The sequence below is a fragment of the Stylophora pistillata genome, chromosome 4, assembly GCF_964205215.1.
Source record: "Stylophora pistillata chromosome 4, jaStyPist1.2, whole genome shotgun sequence".
NCBI lineage: Eukaryota > Metazoa > Cnidaria > Anthozoa > Scleractinia > Pocilloporidae > Stylophora > Stylophora pistillata.
This window is the reverse complement of record NC_142522.1, coordinates 1268528-1288756: the sequence shown is the minus strand read 5'-3', so window position 1 is coordinate 1288756 and position 20229 is coordinate 1268528. Positions and strand designations below refer to the sequence as shown.

General features: G+C 37.8%; 1 protein-coding gene across 3 annotated transcripts; it reads right to left on the bottom strand.

The window, feature by feature from the left end:
• Positions 1-658: 658 nt before the first annotated feature.
• LOC111331755 (peptidyl-glycine alpha-amidating monooxygenase A) lies at positions 659-19926 on the bottom strand. 3 transcript variants are annotated; one of them, XM_088758403.1, is made up of 20 exons: positions 19490-19926; positions 17143-17197; positions 16640-16742; positions 15460-15557; positions 13904-13987; positions 13728-13782; positions 11617-11684; positions 9202-9285; positions 8990-9066; positions 8624-8674; positions 8050-8102; positions 7313-7509; positions 5106-5295; positions 4658-4771; positions 3573-3645; positions 3305-3447; positions 2855-2940; positions 2419-2598; positions 2221-2324; positions 659-1717 (listed from the first exon to the last, which is right to left on the bottom strand). In XM_088758403.1, exons 1-20 carry the CDS (start codon positions 19685-19687, stop codon positions 1607-1609), a joined length of 2124 nt encoding a protein of 707 aa, XP_088614529.1. In that variant the 5' UTR covers positions 19688-19926; the 3' UTR covers positions 659-1606. The 3 variants fall into 3 exon arrangements, with proteins under 3 accessions (XP_088614529.1, XP_088614531.1, XP_088614532.1); XM_088758405.1 differs by lacking the exon at positions 11617-11684 and adding an exon at positions 10117-10181; XM_088758406.1 differs by lacking the exons at positions 17143-17197; positions 19490-19926 and adding an exon at positions 16861-16917.
• Between the last annotated feature and the right edge of the window lie 303 nt (positions 19927-20229).

Genomic DNA, 20229 nt, shown 5'->3' with positions numbered 1-20229 from the left:
TCCTATCCTAAAAAAAATTTCTTGGTACTTCACCTCTATTTTTCCAAGCCTTGCAGATATTTATTAGCCTCAGCTGAACTCTTGGTCAGTGGAGGAAAGGAAAAAGCGGGCGAGCAAAAAAAAATGACTGGATTGTTCAAAGGAAACATTCCTCCCGTTTCCACTTACCAAAGGAGCCTGGTACAGAAACATATGCTTACTATACAGTAAATGGTATGAACCCGGGGGGTAACATGTGAAAATGTAGTCTGATCGTCCGGGTGAGTGTAGTCCTGAGAAGGACAGTTGTCGGTGGTGGTGACTGACGTTTCGAAAACCTGTGTGGAAGTCACCATCAGAGTCAATACGCTTACTCTCTTTACACGCAACATGATTTTACAAACCTCAAAATACTAACAGGCAACGTTCAAATGGGGTTTCTCGCGAGGATAAGCAGTGCAAAGCGTGAACTTGTGGAACCGGATCAAAGAGCCATGTGTAGCCGAGGAGGTAAAGGGGGACGGCAATCGCTAACATGTTTTTAAATTAGTGAGAGGGAGGTGACAATTTTCGCTTTGAGTCTGGTCCCTCTCAAAGGAAACAACACCCAAAAGACAATTAACGTTGGAAAGGGCTCGAATTAAAACTTTTAACAATCAATCGCGCGTAACATCCACGATTTGTCATCAAGTTTTTCCTGAGTTTTATTTTTCAGTTTTTAACGTAAGCCCTTGTTTTACAATATTTAACTAAAGATAATTTAGTGCAATGCAAAGTGGTCTGAAATGCCACACATTTCGTGATACGATATCAAAGTCCTCGTTTATTTTGGTCACGTGGTAGGAGAAAAGGACAGAGTAACTCGAAAGGGCAAGTGCAACCGAGTGGCTTTGGGGACGAGAAAGTATCTGACTCAGGTAAACGTCCTAAACGCTGATTTGAATTCTCGTGATTCGTTTGTTTCTTAGAATTCAAATAAATTTCTTAAATCAACTTAAAATTCTCTGTTATAATTTACCTTTTTCATTCAACTTCAAATATAGTTTACATTAGTCACTTTTACTGAATATAATTTTGTTTAAGTATAACGAGTATAAAAACAAACGAAAAGTGACAATAAATCTTAACTCCAGCTTTTTAACGATAATGTGACAAACATAAGAAAAGAAAAGAAAGAAATAAGAGAAAGGAGAGGAAAGGAAAAGTGCACGTGAAAATGTATGCAAAAGTAAACTAGGCCGTCTTAGTGCCACTCGACATAATAGTTTAAACAGTATTTTAACTTGAATTTCATGATGAACAATTGAACAATCACAACCTAAGGGAGGTGGGGTGGGTTGGCATCATACATATTGAGTCATTTTTTAACCCGCCGGCAGGTTGCTCCTCCCAACCCCCCCCCCCCCAGACCTCTACCCCTTCCCACCCCCTCTCTTTTCCATAAACACCTCCTAAGGTTCATTGACAACTAAAAGAAAAAATAATCATCAACAGGTCTGTAACTTTTGGAGAGATTATATCACATTCTTTGTTTCTAGAGACCGTAAAATTTCTTTTCTTAGCAAATAAACAATTGTGACCAAAAATAATTTTAAAATAAAAACTACTTAATACATTTGTTGTAATATTATTGACTGGAGACTTGTCGCTTAAATTTCCAAACTGTGTTACTGCCAATGTCTGCTACATACACAGCACCATCTTTACTTGAAGTGACGTCATGAGGTTGTGAGAAACCCTAAAATTACAAATTGATTCCAAAATAAGTACAAAAGGTTTAGTCGAGTCAGCAAACAAAACAAAAAACAAAACAAAAAATACACAGCCACAACTGCTCTCGGTTTGCTATGCACTTAATGATTAGACTGAATGTTTGTCCATTGCAAATTATCCCCACGTAATAAGACCGACCCAACCTTCACAAAGTTGAATTCATATTTTAGCGGAGCTCACAAAGCGCGCGAAGCGTAACGCCATGATTAAGAAAATTTGGTAAACCATCAAGCCGAGAAAATACCCTTCGACAGTCCAATCGCACGAACGCAGTTCTACTTCTAACATGTGTTTGCAGCTATATTGCAAGCACATCCACACACTACACTGCCCCAAACAACTAAGCACGACAAGTGCGCAAGATGTAATGTAATTTTCAATCACAAAAAATAACATGCGTAGGGGTTTACTTGACTGAATTTTAATTATAGTAAAACTCATCCTATCCTACGTTTACTAAGTACTCACCAAGACTGGTTCCCAGTGCTGTAATACATTGCCTTTGTTCAAAATGAACGTGAAACCCTGGGCTCCAGAGAAGGAAGGGCCGTTAACCACATGTAACACACCACCTTGCAAAATTTAAGATAGTTATATAGCAACATATCTTGAGCAGTGTAGATTTAGTCATTATTTGATTAATGTAAGGAAATTCCATATGCATACCTTGTTCAGGATGGTAGTGTACGGCGAAAACCCTTTCCCCAAATGCTTTGATTTCTCGAACGAGATGACCGTTAACAGAATCAAACTGTAGCACTCGGCTGTTTTCTCTATCCGCCACAAACAACCTACGGTTCTTCTCGTCGAGAGACAAGCCGTGAGGGATCTCGAAGTTATTTGGAACTGAAAAAAGGAAGACCAATGATCACTGAGGTTTGTCTCTGAACCTTTTGAAATGCTCCGAGATATGTTCTAAAAGATAAAGTCTTTGAACCAAGTAAGGGTGAAAGGGAAAATCGATCTCATCAACAATAATTAACAGTTATTACTTCATGACAAGAAACATTTTAAACAGTTAAACACTGGGAATGGACGTAAATGTTAAAATCCACCACTCAGACAATCGTTTAGAGTTCTTTGGAAAAGAATATTGACCTACCAAGCCCTTGTAAGTTTTCATTTGTTAACATCAAAAGTACTTTTTTGCCGTCGGGGGAAAACTTTATTACCCGACTATTACAGTACCTGAAATGAAAGAAAAAAAACTCAGAATCAGGAAAGATCAAATAATAAATATCATACGACAGTCTAAAACCAGCAAATACAACGCAAAGAGTACACAAATCGAAACACCACAAGAGTGTTATAGTTTACCCGTCAGTAACAAAGATGTTTAACACCACAAGAGTGTTATAGTTTACCCGTCAGTAACAAAGATGTTTAACACCACAAGAGTGTTATAGTTTACCCGTCAGTAACAAAGATGTTTAACACCACAAGAGTGTTATAGTTTACCCGTCAGTAACAAAGATGTTTAACACCACAAGAGTGTTATAGTTTACCCGTCAGTAACAAAGATGTTTAACACCACAAGAGTGTTATAGTTTACCCGTCAGTAACAAAGATATTTCCCTCCGAGTCGACTGCGACATCGGTTGGTTTACAAAAATGACTTTCATCTCTCCCCGGAACAAACTGTGTTCCCAGTGTTAGTGAAGCTCGCTTTTTCTCCCCCGGAGGAAACTTGAAAACCTGTAAAAAGAAACAGACATACTCGAAAACTAATATGTGAAAATTAAGCAAGAAATTGGAGACCTTTTTAGGTAAAACAGTCCCACGACTTTATAATTCCATGAAGCCAAGAATATATCGCAAACCTGATGCATTGCTACATCCGTTAGCCAAATGTTTCCCTTTTGATCAATGGTCAGCCCATGAGGCATGAAGAACCTGGATAGAGGAAGACGAGAAGTTCAAGGAATGGAGGTAGATCAGAAGGAAGGCAGGTACAATATAGGATGCAGGAGGAAGGCAGGTACAATACAGGATGCAGAAGGAAGGCAGGTACAATATAGGCAGCAGGAGCAAGGCAGGTACAATATAGGATGCAGAAGGAAGGCAGGTACAATATAGGATGCAGAAGGAAGGCAGGTACAATATGGGATGCAGAAGGAAGGCAGGTACAATATAGGCAGCAGGAGGAAGGCAGGTACAATATAGGATGCAGGAGGAAGGCAGGTACAATATAGGCAGCAGGAGGAAGGCAGGTACAATATAGGCAGCAGGAGGAAGGCAGGTACAATTTAGGCAGCAGGAGGAAGGCAGGTACAATATAGGATGCAGAAGGAAGGCAGGTACAATATAGGATGCAGAAGGAAGGCAGGTACAATATAGGCAGCAGGAGGAAGGCAGGTACAATATAGGATGCAGAAGGAAGGCAGGTACAATATGGGATGCAGAAGGAAGGCAGGTACAATATAGGATGCAGAAGGAAGGCAGGTACAGTATAGGCAGCAGGAGGAAGGCAGGTACAATATAGGCAACAGAAGGAAGGCAGGTACAATATAGGATGCAGAAGGAAGGCAGGTACAATATGGGCAGCAGGAGGAAGGCAGGTACAATATAGGATGCAGGAGACAGAAGGTGGTGGGGATGAGCGGAAAAGAGGTAGGGAAATTACGGGCAGAGATGGCAGGAGAGGGTGGACATCAAAATATAACGAGGGCAAACGGCAAAGGGGAAGTAGGAAGCTAGAAATTGAGGGAGAAAATGAGAATTTATGCAGCTGGTGAGAGGGAAGGAGGCCGTCAATGCAGGAAGTAACTGAAGCGGGAGCATAAGGAGTTAAATAGAGAACGAAAAGGGATGATCTGAGGATTACGGAATCGAGAAAGAGAAGGAGGGAGAATATGTGTCAATAATAATTGATAGATATGAACCAACACCAAACGAACATACTTACATTCTCTCTCCCCAGCTGTCAATAACTGTCCCTGTTTTTGGATCCAACTTCATCACAGTCGGTTCTGGAATGGGATCGCTTGTGGCGGAGAAGATATTGTGCTCATCGAACGAACTATAACAAGAAAAAAAAAAGGTCTTTAAGTTGGATTTGAGGCGCGGCATGTAATACAGTTAAAAAAAATATGCTGAGTTATCTCTAGGGCGCTTTAGACCCTTTCACCGTAACATCAGCAAGCATATTTTTCTTATTGTTTGCTATACATTTCCAAAGGTGCCGATGACTAGGAACATTTTTAACGATCAAGAGCTTCTTTAGTTGGTGATTATTTCCTTTATTCTTGTAACCTTAATGTGTGATTCAGGGCTGATATTGTAAGGAGAAATTAGATGCTGGTCACTCTTAAGGGTTAAAGAGTTTAAACCGGACTTTCGTTGCAGACACTTACTCAGCTCGCCATGTTCTTGACGCTCGATGGAATATGAGCACTTTTCCTTCCGAATCAGTGTCGACTGCAGTAACTTGACCAAATTTACTCGACCGCCTCATGCCGTCAGCCAGCTTATTTCCCTGCCAACTCTGATCTTCTTCAAGTAGCGAAGGCGAACTCTTGTCATCGCAATTCGGTTCGCAGAATCCTGAAATTAGGCACAGCTTTATAAGATTAAACGGTATTACCTTGAGTACTTTCATCTTTCAACACTATGGCGAAGCAAGATCTGGTATAACCCAAACAAAAAATGGCAGAGATCACCAAAACCAACTCACACCCACCCGAAATGCCTTTTTCATACATCCAACATTAGATACTGACCATTCAAGTCATTGCTAGTCGCTTCTAGAGTACATACGAGGATAAGAAGAAAGAGTGAGATGGTAAGATAATTTATTACCACCTGGTTAAACCCTTTACAACCTAACATCAATATGCATACTCTCCAAACTGTTCTCTATACATTTCCTAGGGTACTGACAAGGAGAATTTGTCCAAAAATCAACAACTTCTCCAGTTGGTGATCATTTCCTCAACTCTCACGACCTTAATGTGTGATTTAGGGATGATATTGTAAGGAGAAATTACATGCTGGTCACTCTTAGGGTTAAGGCGCGCGTTACTATTCCTTATCTATGAAGAGATGAGATCTTCACATCCTTTATCAAATTAAATAAGCAGTCATTATTCTCAGCTAGTCTGGATGTAGTTGTTTCCTCCGACTTTCTCTTCATATCTCTCGTCCAACTTTTACTTTACCATGAGAAGTCCTGAATTAATGTAAATTGACTATCGAACTACCGTGTGAAAAGGGATTAGGGGGGAAGGGATTGCACAAGGGAGGAGGGGAGGAAGCAGTGCACAAAGGAGGCAGAAGGAGTAGAAAAAGGGACGGGGGAGGAATCACACAAGGCACAATGCACAAAGGAGGGAGGAAGTTGAGCACAAAGTAGGGAGAACGAATAGAAAAAGGGATGGCGAAGAGTTGCATAAGGGGGAAGCATTGTAAAAGGGGAGAGGAATTGCACAATGCACAAGAGAGGGCGAGGGTATTTACGAAGGGAGGGAGAAGAAAAAAACAAAGGAAGTGGGAAGGATTGCAGGAGGGAGAAGGGAGGAGTTGCACAAGGGATGAGGGAATAACTCCATGTTTGGGAGGAGAGTTGATCTTGTTTCTGAGAGTAACAAAACCTTAAGGTGAAGGATTAGATGGAATGGAAAAAGAAAAAGTTGACACCAGTTATTTAATATGGGTATGCTGAATGTGATGTTAGCTGGTCATCATTTCTAATTGTTAAATACATCATAAGAAAGAGGGAAAGATGCGATAACATCTTGATCAAATAAGACAGACAAACACGGTGATCATGCAGGAAACAGTACGTTTATTCTTAATTGTGGTGCAATCTAACTTCAATAGAAGTTATAACAAGCCATCAGTGTTTTAACACTGATGATTAAAATTAGTTATAAACATAATTCATAATCCAATGGGTTTAAAATAAATACACAGCACTGGGTGCAAAAATATATTGTCGGTTACATTAATCTTTAAAATCATAGGCGTTCAAGTTAAAATTGTTAAATTCTCGTTAATTAGTTTTTTAAATAACATCGTTTATTAATATCTTCTTTCAAAACATTTTTCATCCAGTTCTTTCATCAGATCGCGCCTTTTAATGCTGATCACTTTCATCAAAGCTGGCCTGCGATTAAAAGAAACGAAACAAAAAAATCAGCGCTTTGTTTAGCTCGACCACGAGAAGGATTTTGCGGTCAGAGAGATGAAAGTGATGGCAGCAGAGTCAAGTGCGCAGAAAAGGGCAGATAAAACTGGAAAAATAGAAAAGCGCCAACCAACCACTCCGCATAGAACCCGAAACCACCCATGTAAAACCCAAAACCTCCTGGGCAAAACCCGAAACCACCCGAGCAAAACCTGAAAGATCCTAAGAAGCCTACTGAAAACGACTTGAAACCGAAACCCGCTAACAATCAGAAAATGGCCAAAACCCACTGCTAGCAGAGGCTTTATATACTGAAAAGCAAACGAAATAGAAAAACAGAACAATACGCGATCGACTGATAATCACGGGTTGAATTCACGTGCTAATTTCCAATAAAAACAAACAGTCTAAAGCTTCATTGTATCAACCACCTACTTTCGCCAAGGTTTCTTTTCATCTCCATTTTTGGTCCACTGCCCGGTAATGGGACATCAGAATCTGAGGGGAAGTCAAGCTGTCCCTCGTCAAGAAACTGACAAGCGTCTTCGATACTGGCACCTCCAAAGTCACTCAATTTCGGGTCATACCAGTACATCATGTAAAAATTACACATTTCGTCATTCATAGTTGCTCTGCAAAGTAAAGGGAATAAGTCAAAAAGTAAGCTGTAACTTAAGTGAGTGATGTACAACTATAGTAAACAATAAGCTACTTCGGAGTTCTAACCTTCTAGCTTCTGGAATGTGGCTTAGTGCGAAACTTTTCAAGTGATAATGAGTTGTCTTTGTGAAATAATGAAACATAATTTTCGATCTTAATGGCTTCGCACTCACTCCTATGTAACCTTAACGACATCTGCTTCTAATTTCTCTCTTCTGGAAACTATAAATGTCCTTGTAGAGAAATTTCCAATCGAGTTTCGAGGGTAATCAAAGATCACATTTGTTTTAATTTAGTACGCTGTGTAATTGGTCCAGAGAACTCGCGCCATTCAATCAACCAATCAGATTAAAAACCAAAACCACTCGCACCTTTTTCACGCGCATTTTCCCGCGCTTTGAGAAGTCTGCTTAATGTGATGTTTTCCTTTCTTCTTATTAGCTGTTTGGTTTAACGACATTTAATTGAAATGCACTCTAAATTAACAGTATCTAGTTTAAAGGTAAATATACCCGATATCTGTTACTTGGTCTCTCTGCATGGAATTGTAAGTGCATCGGGCAGCCTGGCGATTGAGAGTATTTCAAATTAGACATCAAGGAAAACAACACAGGTTCTGCTACAAGTTTCACGAGGAAACAACTTCTGAGTCGTGAACCACATACAAGACACATAGGTTAAAACAGACACTTGTGAAACTAGCAAGAAAGCCGTGCGAAATGAGAGAGATGGAATACAAGATATTTAAAGGAAAGAATAGAATACGACGAAGATGCCAGAAACAAAACGAGAAACGCGCAAATTACGAGTGGAAACGAGGGAGAAGAGAGAGGGGCGGGAGAAACGAATCATGCGAGGAGAAGCCCGAAAGATGAGGGAAAAAAGCGCGAAATAGAGAGGTGTCCATTGAAGAGAATAAGGAGACAAACGAGGTGGAAAAATGGAGCGAGTATCGCGTTCCATCTTTGCACATACGTTCAAACTAGCTCCGTTTGTTGTTCACTGCACCCACGACCAAAGCCGCAACCAAAACAGGGACACAACATTTTAGAAAGAAAAACAAGGTCAAGTTTTTTTTTTTTTTACCATAGAATCCCCGCTTCTTATCTCCATATCTTTATCCACTGGGTAAAATGCCTGAAAATGATTAAAAAGATAAATTAGGGCCAGAATACACTGGGAAATGCCAACAAAGTTTACACTATATCCTGTTAGTTGTGTGCAAGAATTCAACGTCCAGCCCATCTGAAGAATAAAACTCCTTTCAATAAAGTGTTTAAACTCAAAACTGAAAATGTATCACGCAAGAACACGGGCTACCGTAACCATCAAGCTTTCATTTTTTGGTTTACATAAAATCATTACAAAATGTGGTAGTTGCTTTTGTAAGCATGTGATAGTCGGTGGTCATTAATCTCTGATTTACCAAAGGTCGCTAAAAGATGACTTTACCTGTGGCCGCTGTGGATCCCCTTTCCCTATGAGAGTCCATTTCCCATCACGTATTCTGTAGCCAGTAATAACACTACCTGTAACAATTCCACAGTGAAAAAATAGAAATACTCCTTAAAATATACCTGCGTTCGCACATAATTACCGCATCATTCTACGCTTTGAGAACTCCGTAACGTAAACAGTCCCACAATGACCGAGGCTAAGCTTACCAAGAGAATGGGCGTGGACTCTGAAGGCAAAAGGGTGTAAGACTGGTCCAGAGCGGTAACCACATCCAGTGTCTAAATGCCAGGCTAAGTGTGGAAAAAGGACAGGTAAAGTAAAAAATATAGATATGATGATTTGCCGTACTTAGACTGGTCACCAGTTGGTAAAATAACGAAAATTAAAAGGTACAAGTAAAATAAATATCGTCTGTGTATAACTTGCCAAATGCTTTTGTTGAAACAATTTGCAGTTCAGCTCAGAATACTATCGACAAGGAATGTGTTTATTTCAATATGGAACAAGCCGACCTCGCTATAGATAGTCATCCGACATATTGACAACATACATGTACCACAACTTCTACCAATGAACACTATTCACTTGAAAATGGACTTCAGCCAACCATGCCTGCCTTAAACGGTCCTGGCCTTGATTACAGGGTTTCTAGTTGTGTGACTATTTGAAAGTGTGAACCAAGCTGTATAGCTATTTCAGAAAGGGTTGCTGTACTTTAGCAGTACGTGTACAATTTTCCCAAAATTAATTCAGCCTTCTCATTGGCAGATATATGATACATAATCAACTTTAATGCCAGAAGTTAGGGAGCATCAGCAATCAATTCGTGCAATCATGTTGTCTGGTTGTCCAGACAAAGGTTGTTCTGAGATGGGCTGTTGTCAGTAGTAGTGACTAACGTTTCGACAATCAGAGCGGAAGTCATTATCAGAATCAAGTGGAGAGTTGCTGTCTGTAGAGTGTATAAAGTCCAGTTGTTGCTACAATAATTTCAGTAGTTGTTTAAGCTTATCAGGCGATGTCAGCTGTCATTGCTCTTACAATGTAAAGATATGTGTTCAATTGGTCAAGTTGAGTACATTGAAACGATTTGGATAATGAGATAAATAACATTAGTCAACCTTTCTGCCTTGCAGGAATAAGTCCACCAGAGGCTAAAAGAAATATTGCAGCCAAATGACTAGGTCTGTGATAAGAAGAGAAACAAAACTGTAAGAATGGAGTTTAAAGATCAAATCACAATTAGACTTATTGTCATGGAAATGTTGGCGCATGAGGATTTTATCTCATTTTTGAGCAAGTTTTGCCACAGAGAACTTGAAAAAATGAAAAAGAAGAGGGGATTTGTGCCAAAATTAAGTCACATGGCTGAAATCAGTATCGCTATCAGGGTCAGGGAGTTTCTTACAGAAAATATTTGCTGTTACATCAAGTTGCCAGTGGATTTAAGATGAGTTTCATTCAGTTGTGGCTTTATTTGGCCCTAGTGTGAAGTATTAAGCTGTTTCACAAATCCAATCATGATATCCAGAGAAACTTTCCTCAATAACAAATATAACAATGCTACATTCAAACAAATAGTAACAACAGCAATTAAGACACCTAAAATTACAAGCAAAATCACACACAAAAAAAAAAACTAACTGCAGGCTAGGAGAGGAATGATTATTTTAGACCAAAAAGTCACAGTGTTTGCATTGCCCCAGACAACAGGTCAGCCATTAACTGACACCAAAATTAAGATGCTGACAATTTTGATGGGTGAATGGGAAAGCATTTATGTACTTTGTTGGAGAGGAGACTGTCAGAAATAAAAAAACAGAAAGATTGAAGTGAAGAATATCTTGCAAACACACAACCAGTCCAATCTGGCTATTAAGCCACATTTTAGGTTTCAAAGTTCTTTGAAGGATGGTGTAATCACCATAGAAAGTGCAAATTTAAGAGTAAAATCCAGCTCTTATACCTAGATTAACAGACTTCATGTGGAAATGATTTCTTTGGCATCTCAAAGAGGAAAGTGAATAAGTCACCACATTATCACCAACTCATTTTGTTGGCAACAGTTTTATAATTACAAAGATTTGCATCAGACTGGCCATTGACTAGCCTTTTTTGGTGTTCCACCATGTAGCTAATACTAATTATGTTTTTATCTGCAACTTACTGCAGAAACAACTGCAGTAATTTTGATCTACAAGAACCTCTTAACTGATGAATGGAAATTTGACAACAGGATGAAAAATCATAAATAACATTTTTAGATTTTAGAACTTTTATATGTATAGTTTAAATACCAGTCCTTCAATTGAATGCATTTTTGAAAATTTGTGGATTTTAGTTTATGTCATGTCCAAACAACATTTAGTTTCAGAAAACAATTTAGACATTTTAGTCAAAGAAAAGGAGAGAGCATTAGGCAAGTTATACACTTAATATCATGCAATAAAAAATTGATCTTTATTTTTTAAAACCTGAGTTTTACTGTCGCGTTTAATTTCTGAAATAAACATTTTATACTTTGAAGTTGTCACTTTAAAAATAGTTTACTTGTTTTATAGTGACTGATTTTATGTTATAATTCAAAATACATTCATAGTAATTTAATTCATTATTTCAACCTTGTTTTTTAGGTGGAACAAGTGACCAACTAACAGCCAGGATCTTGATGCCAGCCTTGTACTGCGGCCTACATGTAGCAGGAGGTGCAAGGGAATCTGTTTTATTTGTGACTATTTCCTCACAAGACAAAGTGGTAAAGAAGGGAACAAAAAGAAAGAGGGAAGGAAGCAAGCAAGGTGAAAAGAAGCAGAAACTGAAATGAAGGGATGATGTAGGAAAGACAGGGGGGTGAGTGAAGAAAAAAGAACAGGAGGGAGGGAAGGGTAAAGAGAAAAAGAAGGAAGGGAGGAAAGGTAACAGAAAACAATCAAAGGAAACTATGAATAAGTCATGGACACACTGCATTTGAATGAGTTTTGAACATAATTAAATTCCAATGAGTGACTCCCAGATACAGTTGAAACTACTTGGTATTACTTTGAACTGCTGGGGTGATGTTGGGTGAATGGTCAGAATTCACATTTTAGCTATCGGTCAGTACAAAATAGAGACTGCAAACCGGGTACGAAATGCAGACTAGGTACAAAATGCAGACTGCAGAATGCAGATTGGGCCAGAATATAGACTGGAAATTTTGAAAACTGTTATTTTGTCAGACACTTGATAACATATGACTTGTCATCTTACAACTTACTGAGTGTCATGCAATTGCCTTTTAGCAATCACTTTCATGATCATTTGCACTATTTGGGAATATTCCTTTGCCTGTTTCCTTGCATATTTTGTTTTTAACAAGGTGACCACTGAATTCTGTTTTTAAAAAAGTGACCACAATCGTTCTCAAATAGAATTTCAAGCTGTCGTATAGTCTTCTCATTTTGTGCGCGAGATGTCAGTATTGAGAAAAAAAGACAGCTTTTGTATGTGTTACGAACTCTTCACCTTTTAAACCAATATGAATATATTTTAAATTTTGTTGTCAAAAATGTGGACTTGGACCAAAACTGTTCCTTCGACTTGATATATTTTTAACGTTCAGGGGTGTACACACAATGATTTTCACAAATTAATGTTTGTGTAGTCACCAAACAGATAAGATGTAAAACCATCAGAAAAGTAAACAACTGGCCAGTCACGAAAACAATGTTTCGCATTCCCCTATAAAAATTCGCCGCTTACTCATTTTAGCGATAGATAACGATATAAATACTGACGGCTCACAGTGAGAAGAATGAAGGCTTGAAATTGTAGAGCAATTGTGGCCTGAACACTTTGTTAAAAATAAAACATGCCCAGCAATGGCATGGAATATTCCACAATAATGCAAATGATGGTGAAAGATAATCACAGAAAAGCGATTGCATTAAGCATTTTCAGCTCGCAGTGAGAAGAATGAAGGCTTAAAACTGTATTTAAGAATGACTATGGCTTGGACACTTTGTTAAAAACAAAATATACCCAGGAATGGCGAAGAATATTCCACAATAATGCAAACGGTGGCGAAAGATGATCGCGGAAAAGCAATTGCATTAAGCGTCTTCACTCATAGTTACACCTTTAGTCTTTCAAAGAGCTTTAACTCGGTTACACATGTGCTAACTGCTACGAGTATTTTAATTAAACTCAAAACTCCTTTGAACAAAAAGGTTGAGTTAAATTTTAATGTTGCAGCATAATACTTTGGAAATGTGATAGAGGCATTCCCATATAATTTTGGAAGGTTGCTATCAAAATTATTGGTCTGCTGTTGACATATCGATTTGTTTACATCTGAGTAAGTGACACATTCGCATATTCTGCCCCATTCTAATAGTCATTTGTACGCTTTGTGTACAAATGGCTATTAGAATGGCTAAATATGAAGGAAGAGAAGACGACAGATAGAGAAATTTATGGGAGGGGAAGCAATCTCATAAAGCTATTTCAGAAAATAATAGCAGCCCATTTGTCTTTGATACAGCAAGTATTTGTTTTCTCTAGTTATTGGTACTTAAACCAGCACTTGGACAACACCAAGTCTTTTTACCTCAGTCTTCAGTTTGTGATTATCTTTCCATGACAACTAATAGGTTAAACAATGTATGACCAGCTACTTAAGGTGAGTTTTAGGTGTCACTCTGCCCTGACTCCTGCACTACCTAGGAAGCAATTAACCCATAAAAGTACTTACTGCACTCTTGTAGTTTGAAGATCCACTCCTGAGTAGTCTTTTAGAGAAGTATTTGCTGTGGAAAGTTCAAACATATACCTCAGATGCACACTCACAAGAAATTTTAAAAAATTTTTCTGTTGGCCTTAAATCCCTGTCAGGAGGGACATGAAGTAGACAGTTATCATAAAACTCACCCACAAAGTTGTCCACTTTTCCATAGTGAACTTGAAGTACAAGATAATTGACACCAACTTTGCCACCCACTTCAAAGGCAACATCTATAAAATCAAATCAACAACTGTAATTATCAAAGTCTACTGCAGTTGAAGAATTTGTGACCAAAAACATAATATATGTTCTTAACCTACATTTTCATCGTAAGTACTAAAAGAAGGAATGACCTAAAACCACCTACAACCATCTAAAACCACCTACAACCACCACCTACAACCATATAAAACCACCTACAACCACCTTCAGAATACTATTGTGTGACAATTTGTGACAATTTAAATGCACACCGGAAATGTTGTCCCATGTCTCACATGTCATGACCAGGGAAAAACACCAAGAGAATTTTTTACTAAAACAAGGAATGACCTACCATGACCTACAATGAGCTACCGTGGGAACAAGGACTGACCTAAAATGATCCACAACGATTTACAATATGACCTACAATGAGCTACAATGACCTACAGGGAGCTATTGTGAGTGTTACGAAAAATTGTGGCGTGGCTTGCGTGACTTTCTAGCCCCATGATGGTGTGATGGCCTTTTTGTTTTGCTCTCTAAAAATATCAATGAGTTAAAGGTGTTGGCAGGCCAAATACATCTCATAGTCTCACGGTGCTGTGATGTGACCTTATTAAGGGTTTTGATATGAAAATATCAATGAGAAAAAGGTGTTGACAGGCCAAATATGACTCATAGCCTCATGAAAGTGTAAAATTATGGGAGGCTTGTTATATAAGACCCTCAAAGACATCTTGAGCCAAAGGTTTTTCGCATTTTTTTATCATTATCGTCATTAGACATGTCTCATTATAATACACCGTAAATTTATCTCCAAGCTAAAAATTCTGTTATGTTAATGCACACATAATTCAAATACGTTACGTTAATGCACACGTCTCTTGTTTTTTTTTTTCGCCTTTTTTCTAAAATCTTCATTTACTTCATTGCAGGGATCTTACAGTAGCTCACTGTAGGTCATTCCTTGTTTTAGTAACTACGTGTAAAAAATTCTCTTGTTTTCCCTGGTCATGACATGCGAGACATGCAACAACATTTCCAGTGTGCATTTACATTGTCACAAATTGTCACACAATAGTATCCTGAAGGTGGTTGTAGGTGGTTTTAGATGGTTACAGGTGGTGGTTGTGGGTGGTTGTAGGTGGTTTTAGATGGTTGTAGGTGGTTTTAGATCATTCCTTCTTTTAGTAATTATGACATTTTCATCTGCCTGACTGCCATTGTGTACAAGTAACAACTGCATTTGAAAGACTGCCTGTTAATGAATTCTTTTCAAGAAAAACAGATGGTTGACAAACTAGACACTACTGCTTACAAAGAATGCAAAAAGGTTTTCTTAAGCCAATAAACTGTAATTTGAGTGGAGGAATGTGTTTGGCAGGGTATACAGTGAGCCACTTCAACCCCCCCCTCCCCCGCCAACACTCCACTACCTTTAGGAAGATATGTGATGTGATGATGATGACAACAGGAACAAGTTATTTCCTGGCCTTACCCTTTGGCAGCTTCAATACAGGAGCATTTCTTCCCCAAGCATACAATATTCTCTCCCCAGCACCACGACATACACCAGATCCCATATCACCGCAGTTCCTAGAAATTAAGAACTTATCTAAGTATTTCCATAAGGTCGTAGTAGTGGCAAAAATCTAAAAGCCATGGTAGTTTATCAATTTTCTTGTGCAGGATGTAATTCCCGTTATATTGGCGAAACTAGTCGCCACTTCTCTACTAGGATAAAGGAGCACATGGAGAGCGATAAAAGCTCACATATTTTTAAGCATTTCAACACATCTCCTTCTTGCAAGAACAAATACTCCCTTTCTTGCTTTAGTATTCTGGATTCTGCTAACAACTCAATTGATGTCAAACTCAAAGAAGCTTTTTATATAAATAAGATCAAACCTGAACTTAGCAAACAATTACAGCATTATACACTTTTCTTGCATTTTAGTTCACACCTTTGATGTTTGGTGTCACGTTGCAATTAGTACCTGTTTTTGTATTACATCATACTGTAAATATTTTATTCATCCACTTATCATCTACTCACATTCTGTTACTCATTGATTGAAGATGGCATAAGCATGCCAAAACATTTCTCTCAAAAAAGTTGTCTATTTCTTACAATTATCTAAGTATATATTTAATAAGCATTCATTTAACAAATTATCAATAGTCACCTATTGTTTAAAGCCTGTACTGCAATATTACAACACTTTTCATCACAATATTGCAACATTTAAACTAAGTTTTCTTTTAAGAATGTAAATAAACAGTACTGGGGAATAAAAGCTTTGCATATTGCATGTATTTATTTATTTTTAATAACTTTAATTGCACAACAACACTGTTTACATGAGATGACTTGATCAGAGAGCAAGAACTTTCAAAACATTTTGAGCAATACTCATTCCTGGCTTTACTTTCTATAAATTAAAGCTCTTCTTGTCAGAATGGTGATCTGAGAAAATGTGATTGCACTGAATAAATTAAAAAATTGTCTTAACAGGGTACGTTATTAGAAGCAGTGTAAAGAGGAACCGGAAAGCAAAATCTTTCAACCAGTGCTTTCTCCTACAATGAAAGCCATGTGCCATAAAATTTACTACATTTTGGCCATACAAATTTTAATGCCTCTAGCATATCGACATTTGATTAAGAATTTAACATACCAATATTTTCCTTCACTTGCTAAAGCATTTTGTCCTGGTGTTGGACATCCAAACAATAACATATGATGTGCTGTGTGCATTTCAGCATGAGGTTTAAATCCAGCTGAAATGATTAAGACAGAAAGCTGTTAATTGTGGTGTTGTTCAGCTCTGTGCAAAGGTGTTTATAATGACATGGTTATGTTCTAACATTATAGAAATGTATGCCATATAATGTTCACCCCAGAGCTATGCTTGTCCAACTCCTCCCCGTTAGAACTGTATCCTATCAGCCTTTGTATCATCCTTCAATTTTCAGCTCTTCTTCATACATTTCACATCAACAACACTGAACTTCTTATCTATCAACAAATTCTTGGTAACCTGCCCCGTTGTATTCGTCCACAATGATTAATAATGCACAGATATTGTTTTAGAACCAAACCCTGATCTTTACTTTTTTCCTTCTCATCAAAAACTTAGTCTCAGTTACACAAAAGTAAAATTAATAATAAATATCCCACCTATGTATGTTTTCTTGTTCCTGAGATCCACAGCAGTACATAGGTAGGTATCATGCTGCAATATAATTATATTGTATGAATTGCAAACTAAAACTGCAGCACCCAATATATCTACAATATGACTGAATGACTGATAACCATCCCTAAAAAATAATTCATTTTCATTCATTCAAGAATTTCACATATCATGTATATATATCTTAACATTATTTACAAATTATTTTTAAATTTAATGCACGTACAGGGCTCAACATTGATGGTAGCCCACTAGTCACAGACTAATAGAAATTCAGTTTTGGCCAGTGGTTTTCGATTTCCACTTGCCAGTTTGACTAGTAAACAGACTGAAATTGTTGTAACATCTAAGTTGTCACTAGCCACTTGACTAGTAAGTTGAAACGTTAGTGATGAGCCCAGATGTTATAAACAAGATTTTTCAATTCACATCTCTTGGTATAAATATCCTCTTTTTATCACTAGGATAAAGCTCTCCATTTCTATTAAACAATCTATGTTAATGGCACAGAAGTTGAACTGGTAAAGACTTGCAGGAAAGTTATTAATCAGATACAATGAATATATGAAGTTCATATATTTTAAACTGTGGTATTAAATACATATGATGCACGATCCTTCGCGGTAGATTGCGCTATTTATGCAATAGCAAAAATCAGACCTGAAAAAAATCAGGCCTGTATGGGATTCGAACCACTGACCTCTGCAATACTAGTGCAGTGCTCTACCAATTGAGCTAACAATTAAGCCAACTGGGAGCAGGCCGTTAAGTTGATTCGTAATAAACCCGTGATGATAAATGAGATACAATGAATGTATGAAGTTCATATAATTTGAACTGCGGTATTAAATACGTATGATGCACGATCCTTCACAGTAGATAGCGCTATTTATGGCCTGCTCCCAGTTGGCTTGTTAGCTCAATTGGTAGAGCACTGCACTAGTATCGCAGAGGTCAGTGGTTCGAATCCCGTACAGGGCTGATTTTTTTCAGGTCTGATTTTCGCTATTGCATAAATAGCGCTATCTACTGCGAAGGATCGTGCATCATACGTATTTAAAACCGCAGTTCAAAATATATGAACTTCATATATTCATTGTATCTGATTTATCATCACGGGTTTATTACGAGTCAACTTAACAGCCTGCTCCCAGTTGGCTTGTTAGCTCAATTGGTAGAGCGCTGCACTAGTATCGCAGAGGTCAGTGGTTCGAATCTCGTACAGGCCTGATTTTTTTCAGGTCTGATTTTCGCTATTGCATAAATAGCGCTGTCTACTGCAAAGGATCGTGCATCATATGTAAAGTTATTAATATTGAGTAAAACAATATTTATTTGGTGAAATAAGTGTCGAGCTTTTCCACAAAAAAACAAAGCAAGCAAGCGTGATATAAAACAGTTTCTTCACGGTCATCCAGCACTTGAGTTATTGTTATCTCTTGTTGCATGAAGAAAGTTTAATTTTTCGGTGGTGTTTTGCATCACTTTGTCAAACTCACTGGATTTTTATTAAAAAAATAAACCTCTCATTCGAATTCACTTAAAATCAATCATATTTAGGTTGCGTAATTTTTTTTTCTCATTCCATTTGTGGTTCATACGGTTTCCAAAAAATAAAAAAAATCGCTCACACAAGAATAAATTAAGAGAAACAGCTGTACGGAAAATGATTATGCTAATTGAATGAAATATAATTGACAGCACATGAAAAGCTTAGCTTATGAATATACCTGCGGTCAACTGCCAAATTCATTCGACAAACATCTCCTCCATTTTATTATTATTATTGTTGAAATTCAAGCTATTTGGTTAAAACGGAGAAACTGTTGTACTCACAAAGATCGAGGCTTTAAATCATTCTCTGTTAAACTTTTACGTACGATTTGCACTTTCGAGCAATTAATTTTGGCGCACAAACATGGAAAAAATTTCAGGACACGATCTTGACGTTCACAAAACTACTATGTACACTCTGTCTTTTCCTCTTTATGTCCTTCTATAAGATTCAAGAAAAAATTTTAAAAACTCCGGATTAGCTTTTCTTCAAGTGTAACAAGGCGAAATATATAAAAAATAATTAGCCGCCCATCGAAACCAGGTGATAGAAAATAACTGAACCATGGAAGACGATCGAGATTCGGATGAGTCGGGAAGATTAAGTGGAACAAACTAATCATTTCTTCCCGTAAAATGAATCCTTCGGGCTCGTTTTCAGCTATAACATCTTATAAAAAATTCTAACTGTTTCCAAAATGAAATTCCCTGAGATATCAACTCGAAGAGCTCGAAAAATAATCTGTAAAAGGGATAATTAAAGAAAGCACCGCTTACCTTCGTTGGATGAACGCCAGGCATGGTAAGCTTCAGTATTTCTGAAGATTTGCCTTCACTTTCTTGCTCTTTAACAGACGATCTTTGGTACAGATTATCGTAATAATCTCTCAACTGTTCATCGTAGTCTCCGTAGGAGATAGCCATCGTTATGAATGGAACGGTCCAAAAGAAAACGGAGGCGAATTTCCCGATCATTTTGATCTTGTATAACAGGGAAACAAAAATTAACACCGTTCAATTCCCTGTTCGTAAAATACCGTAGAATATCGTTGAATCCGAGAGCGCGTTAAATTCCCTTGATGTTCCACAACATATCTTCTTCTAATATGAAAAGGGAAACAGAACAATTCTCTGTTTATTAATTTGTGATCTACGAAGACACCCGCCAATGTACCCCCTTCTACCCTTTGTTAGTTATGTATGCGAACTCTCATCGCGAAATGATGCAGTGGAGCGGAAAAAAAAATTAATCAGACAGACCTGTGATTGGTCCATTGTTGAAGGTTTCTCACCTGTGACAGCTGATGAGCGTAATCGTCAGCTTACGGGGGAATATCGAAGTGTTTTGATCGCTGTAAAAGTAGTTTCTTTTTTCGAATTTGAAATTAAAGACGAAACACTCTTCTAAAAATAAAAAATTGGGTGAAATTTTGCAACTCCTTAGCTGCTTGACCTTCCTAGATACGACGCAATTTCTTAGCTGTTTGATCTTCCTAGATACGACGCATAGCAAGCAA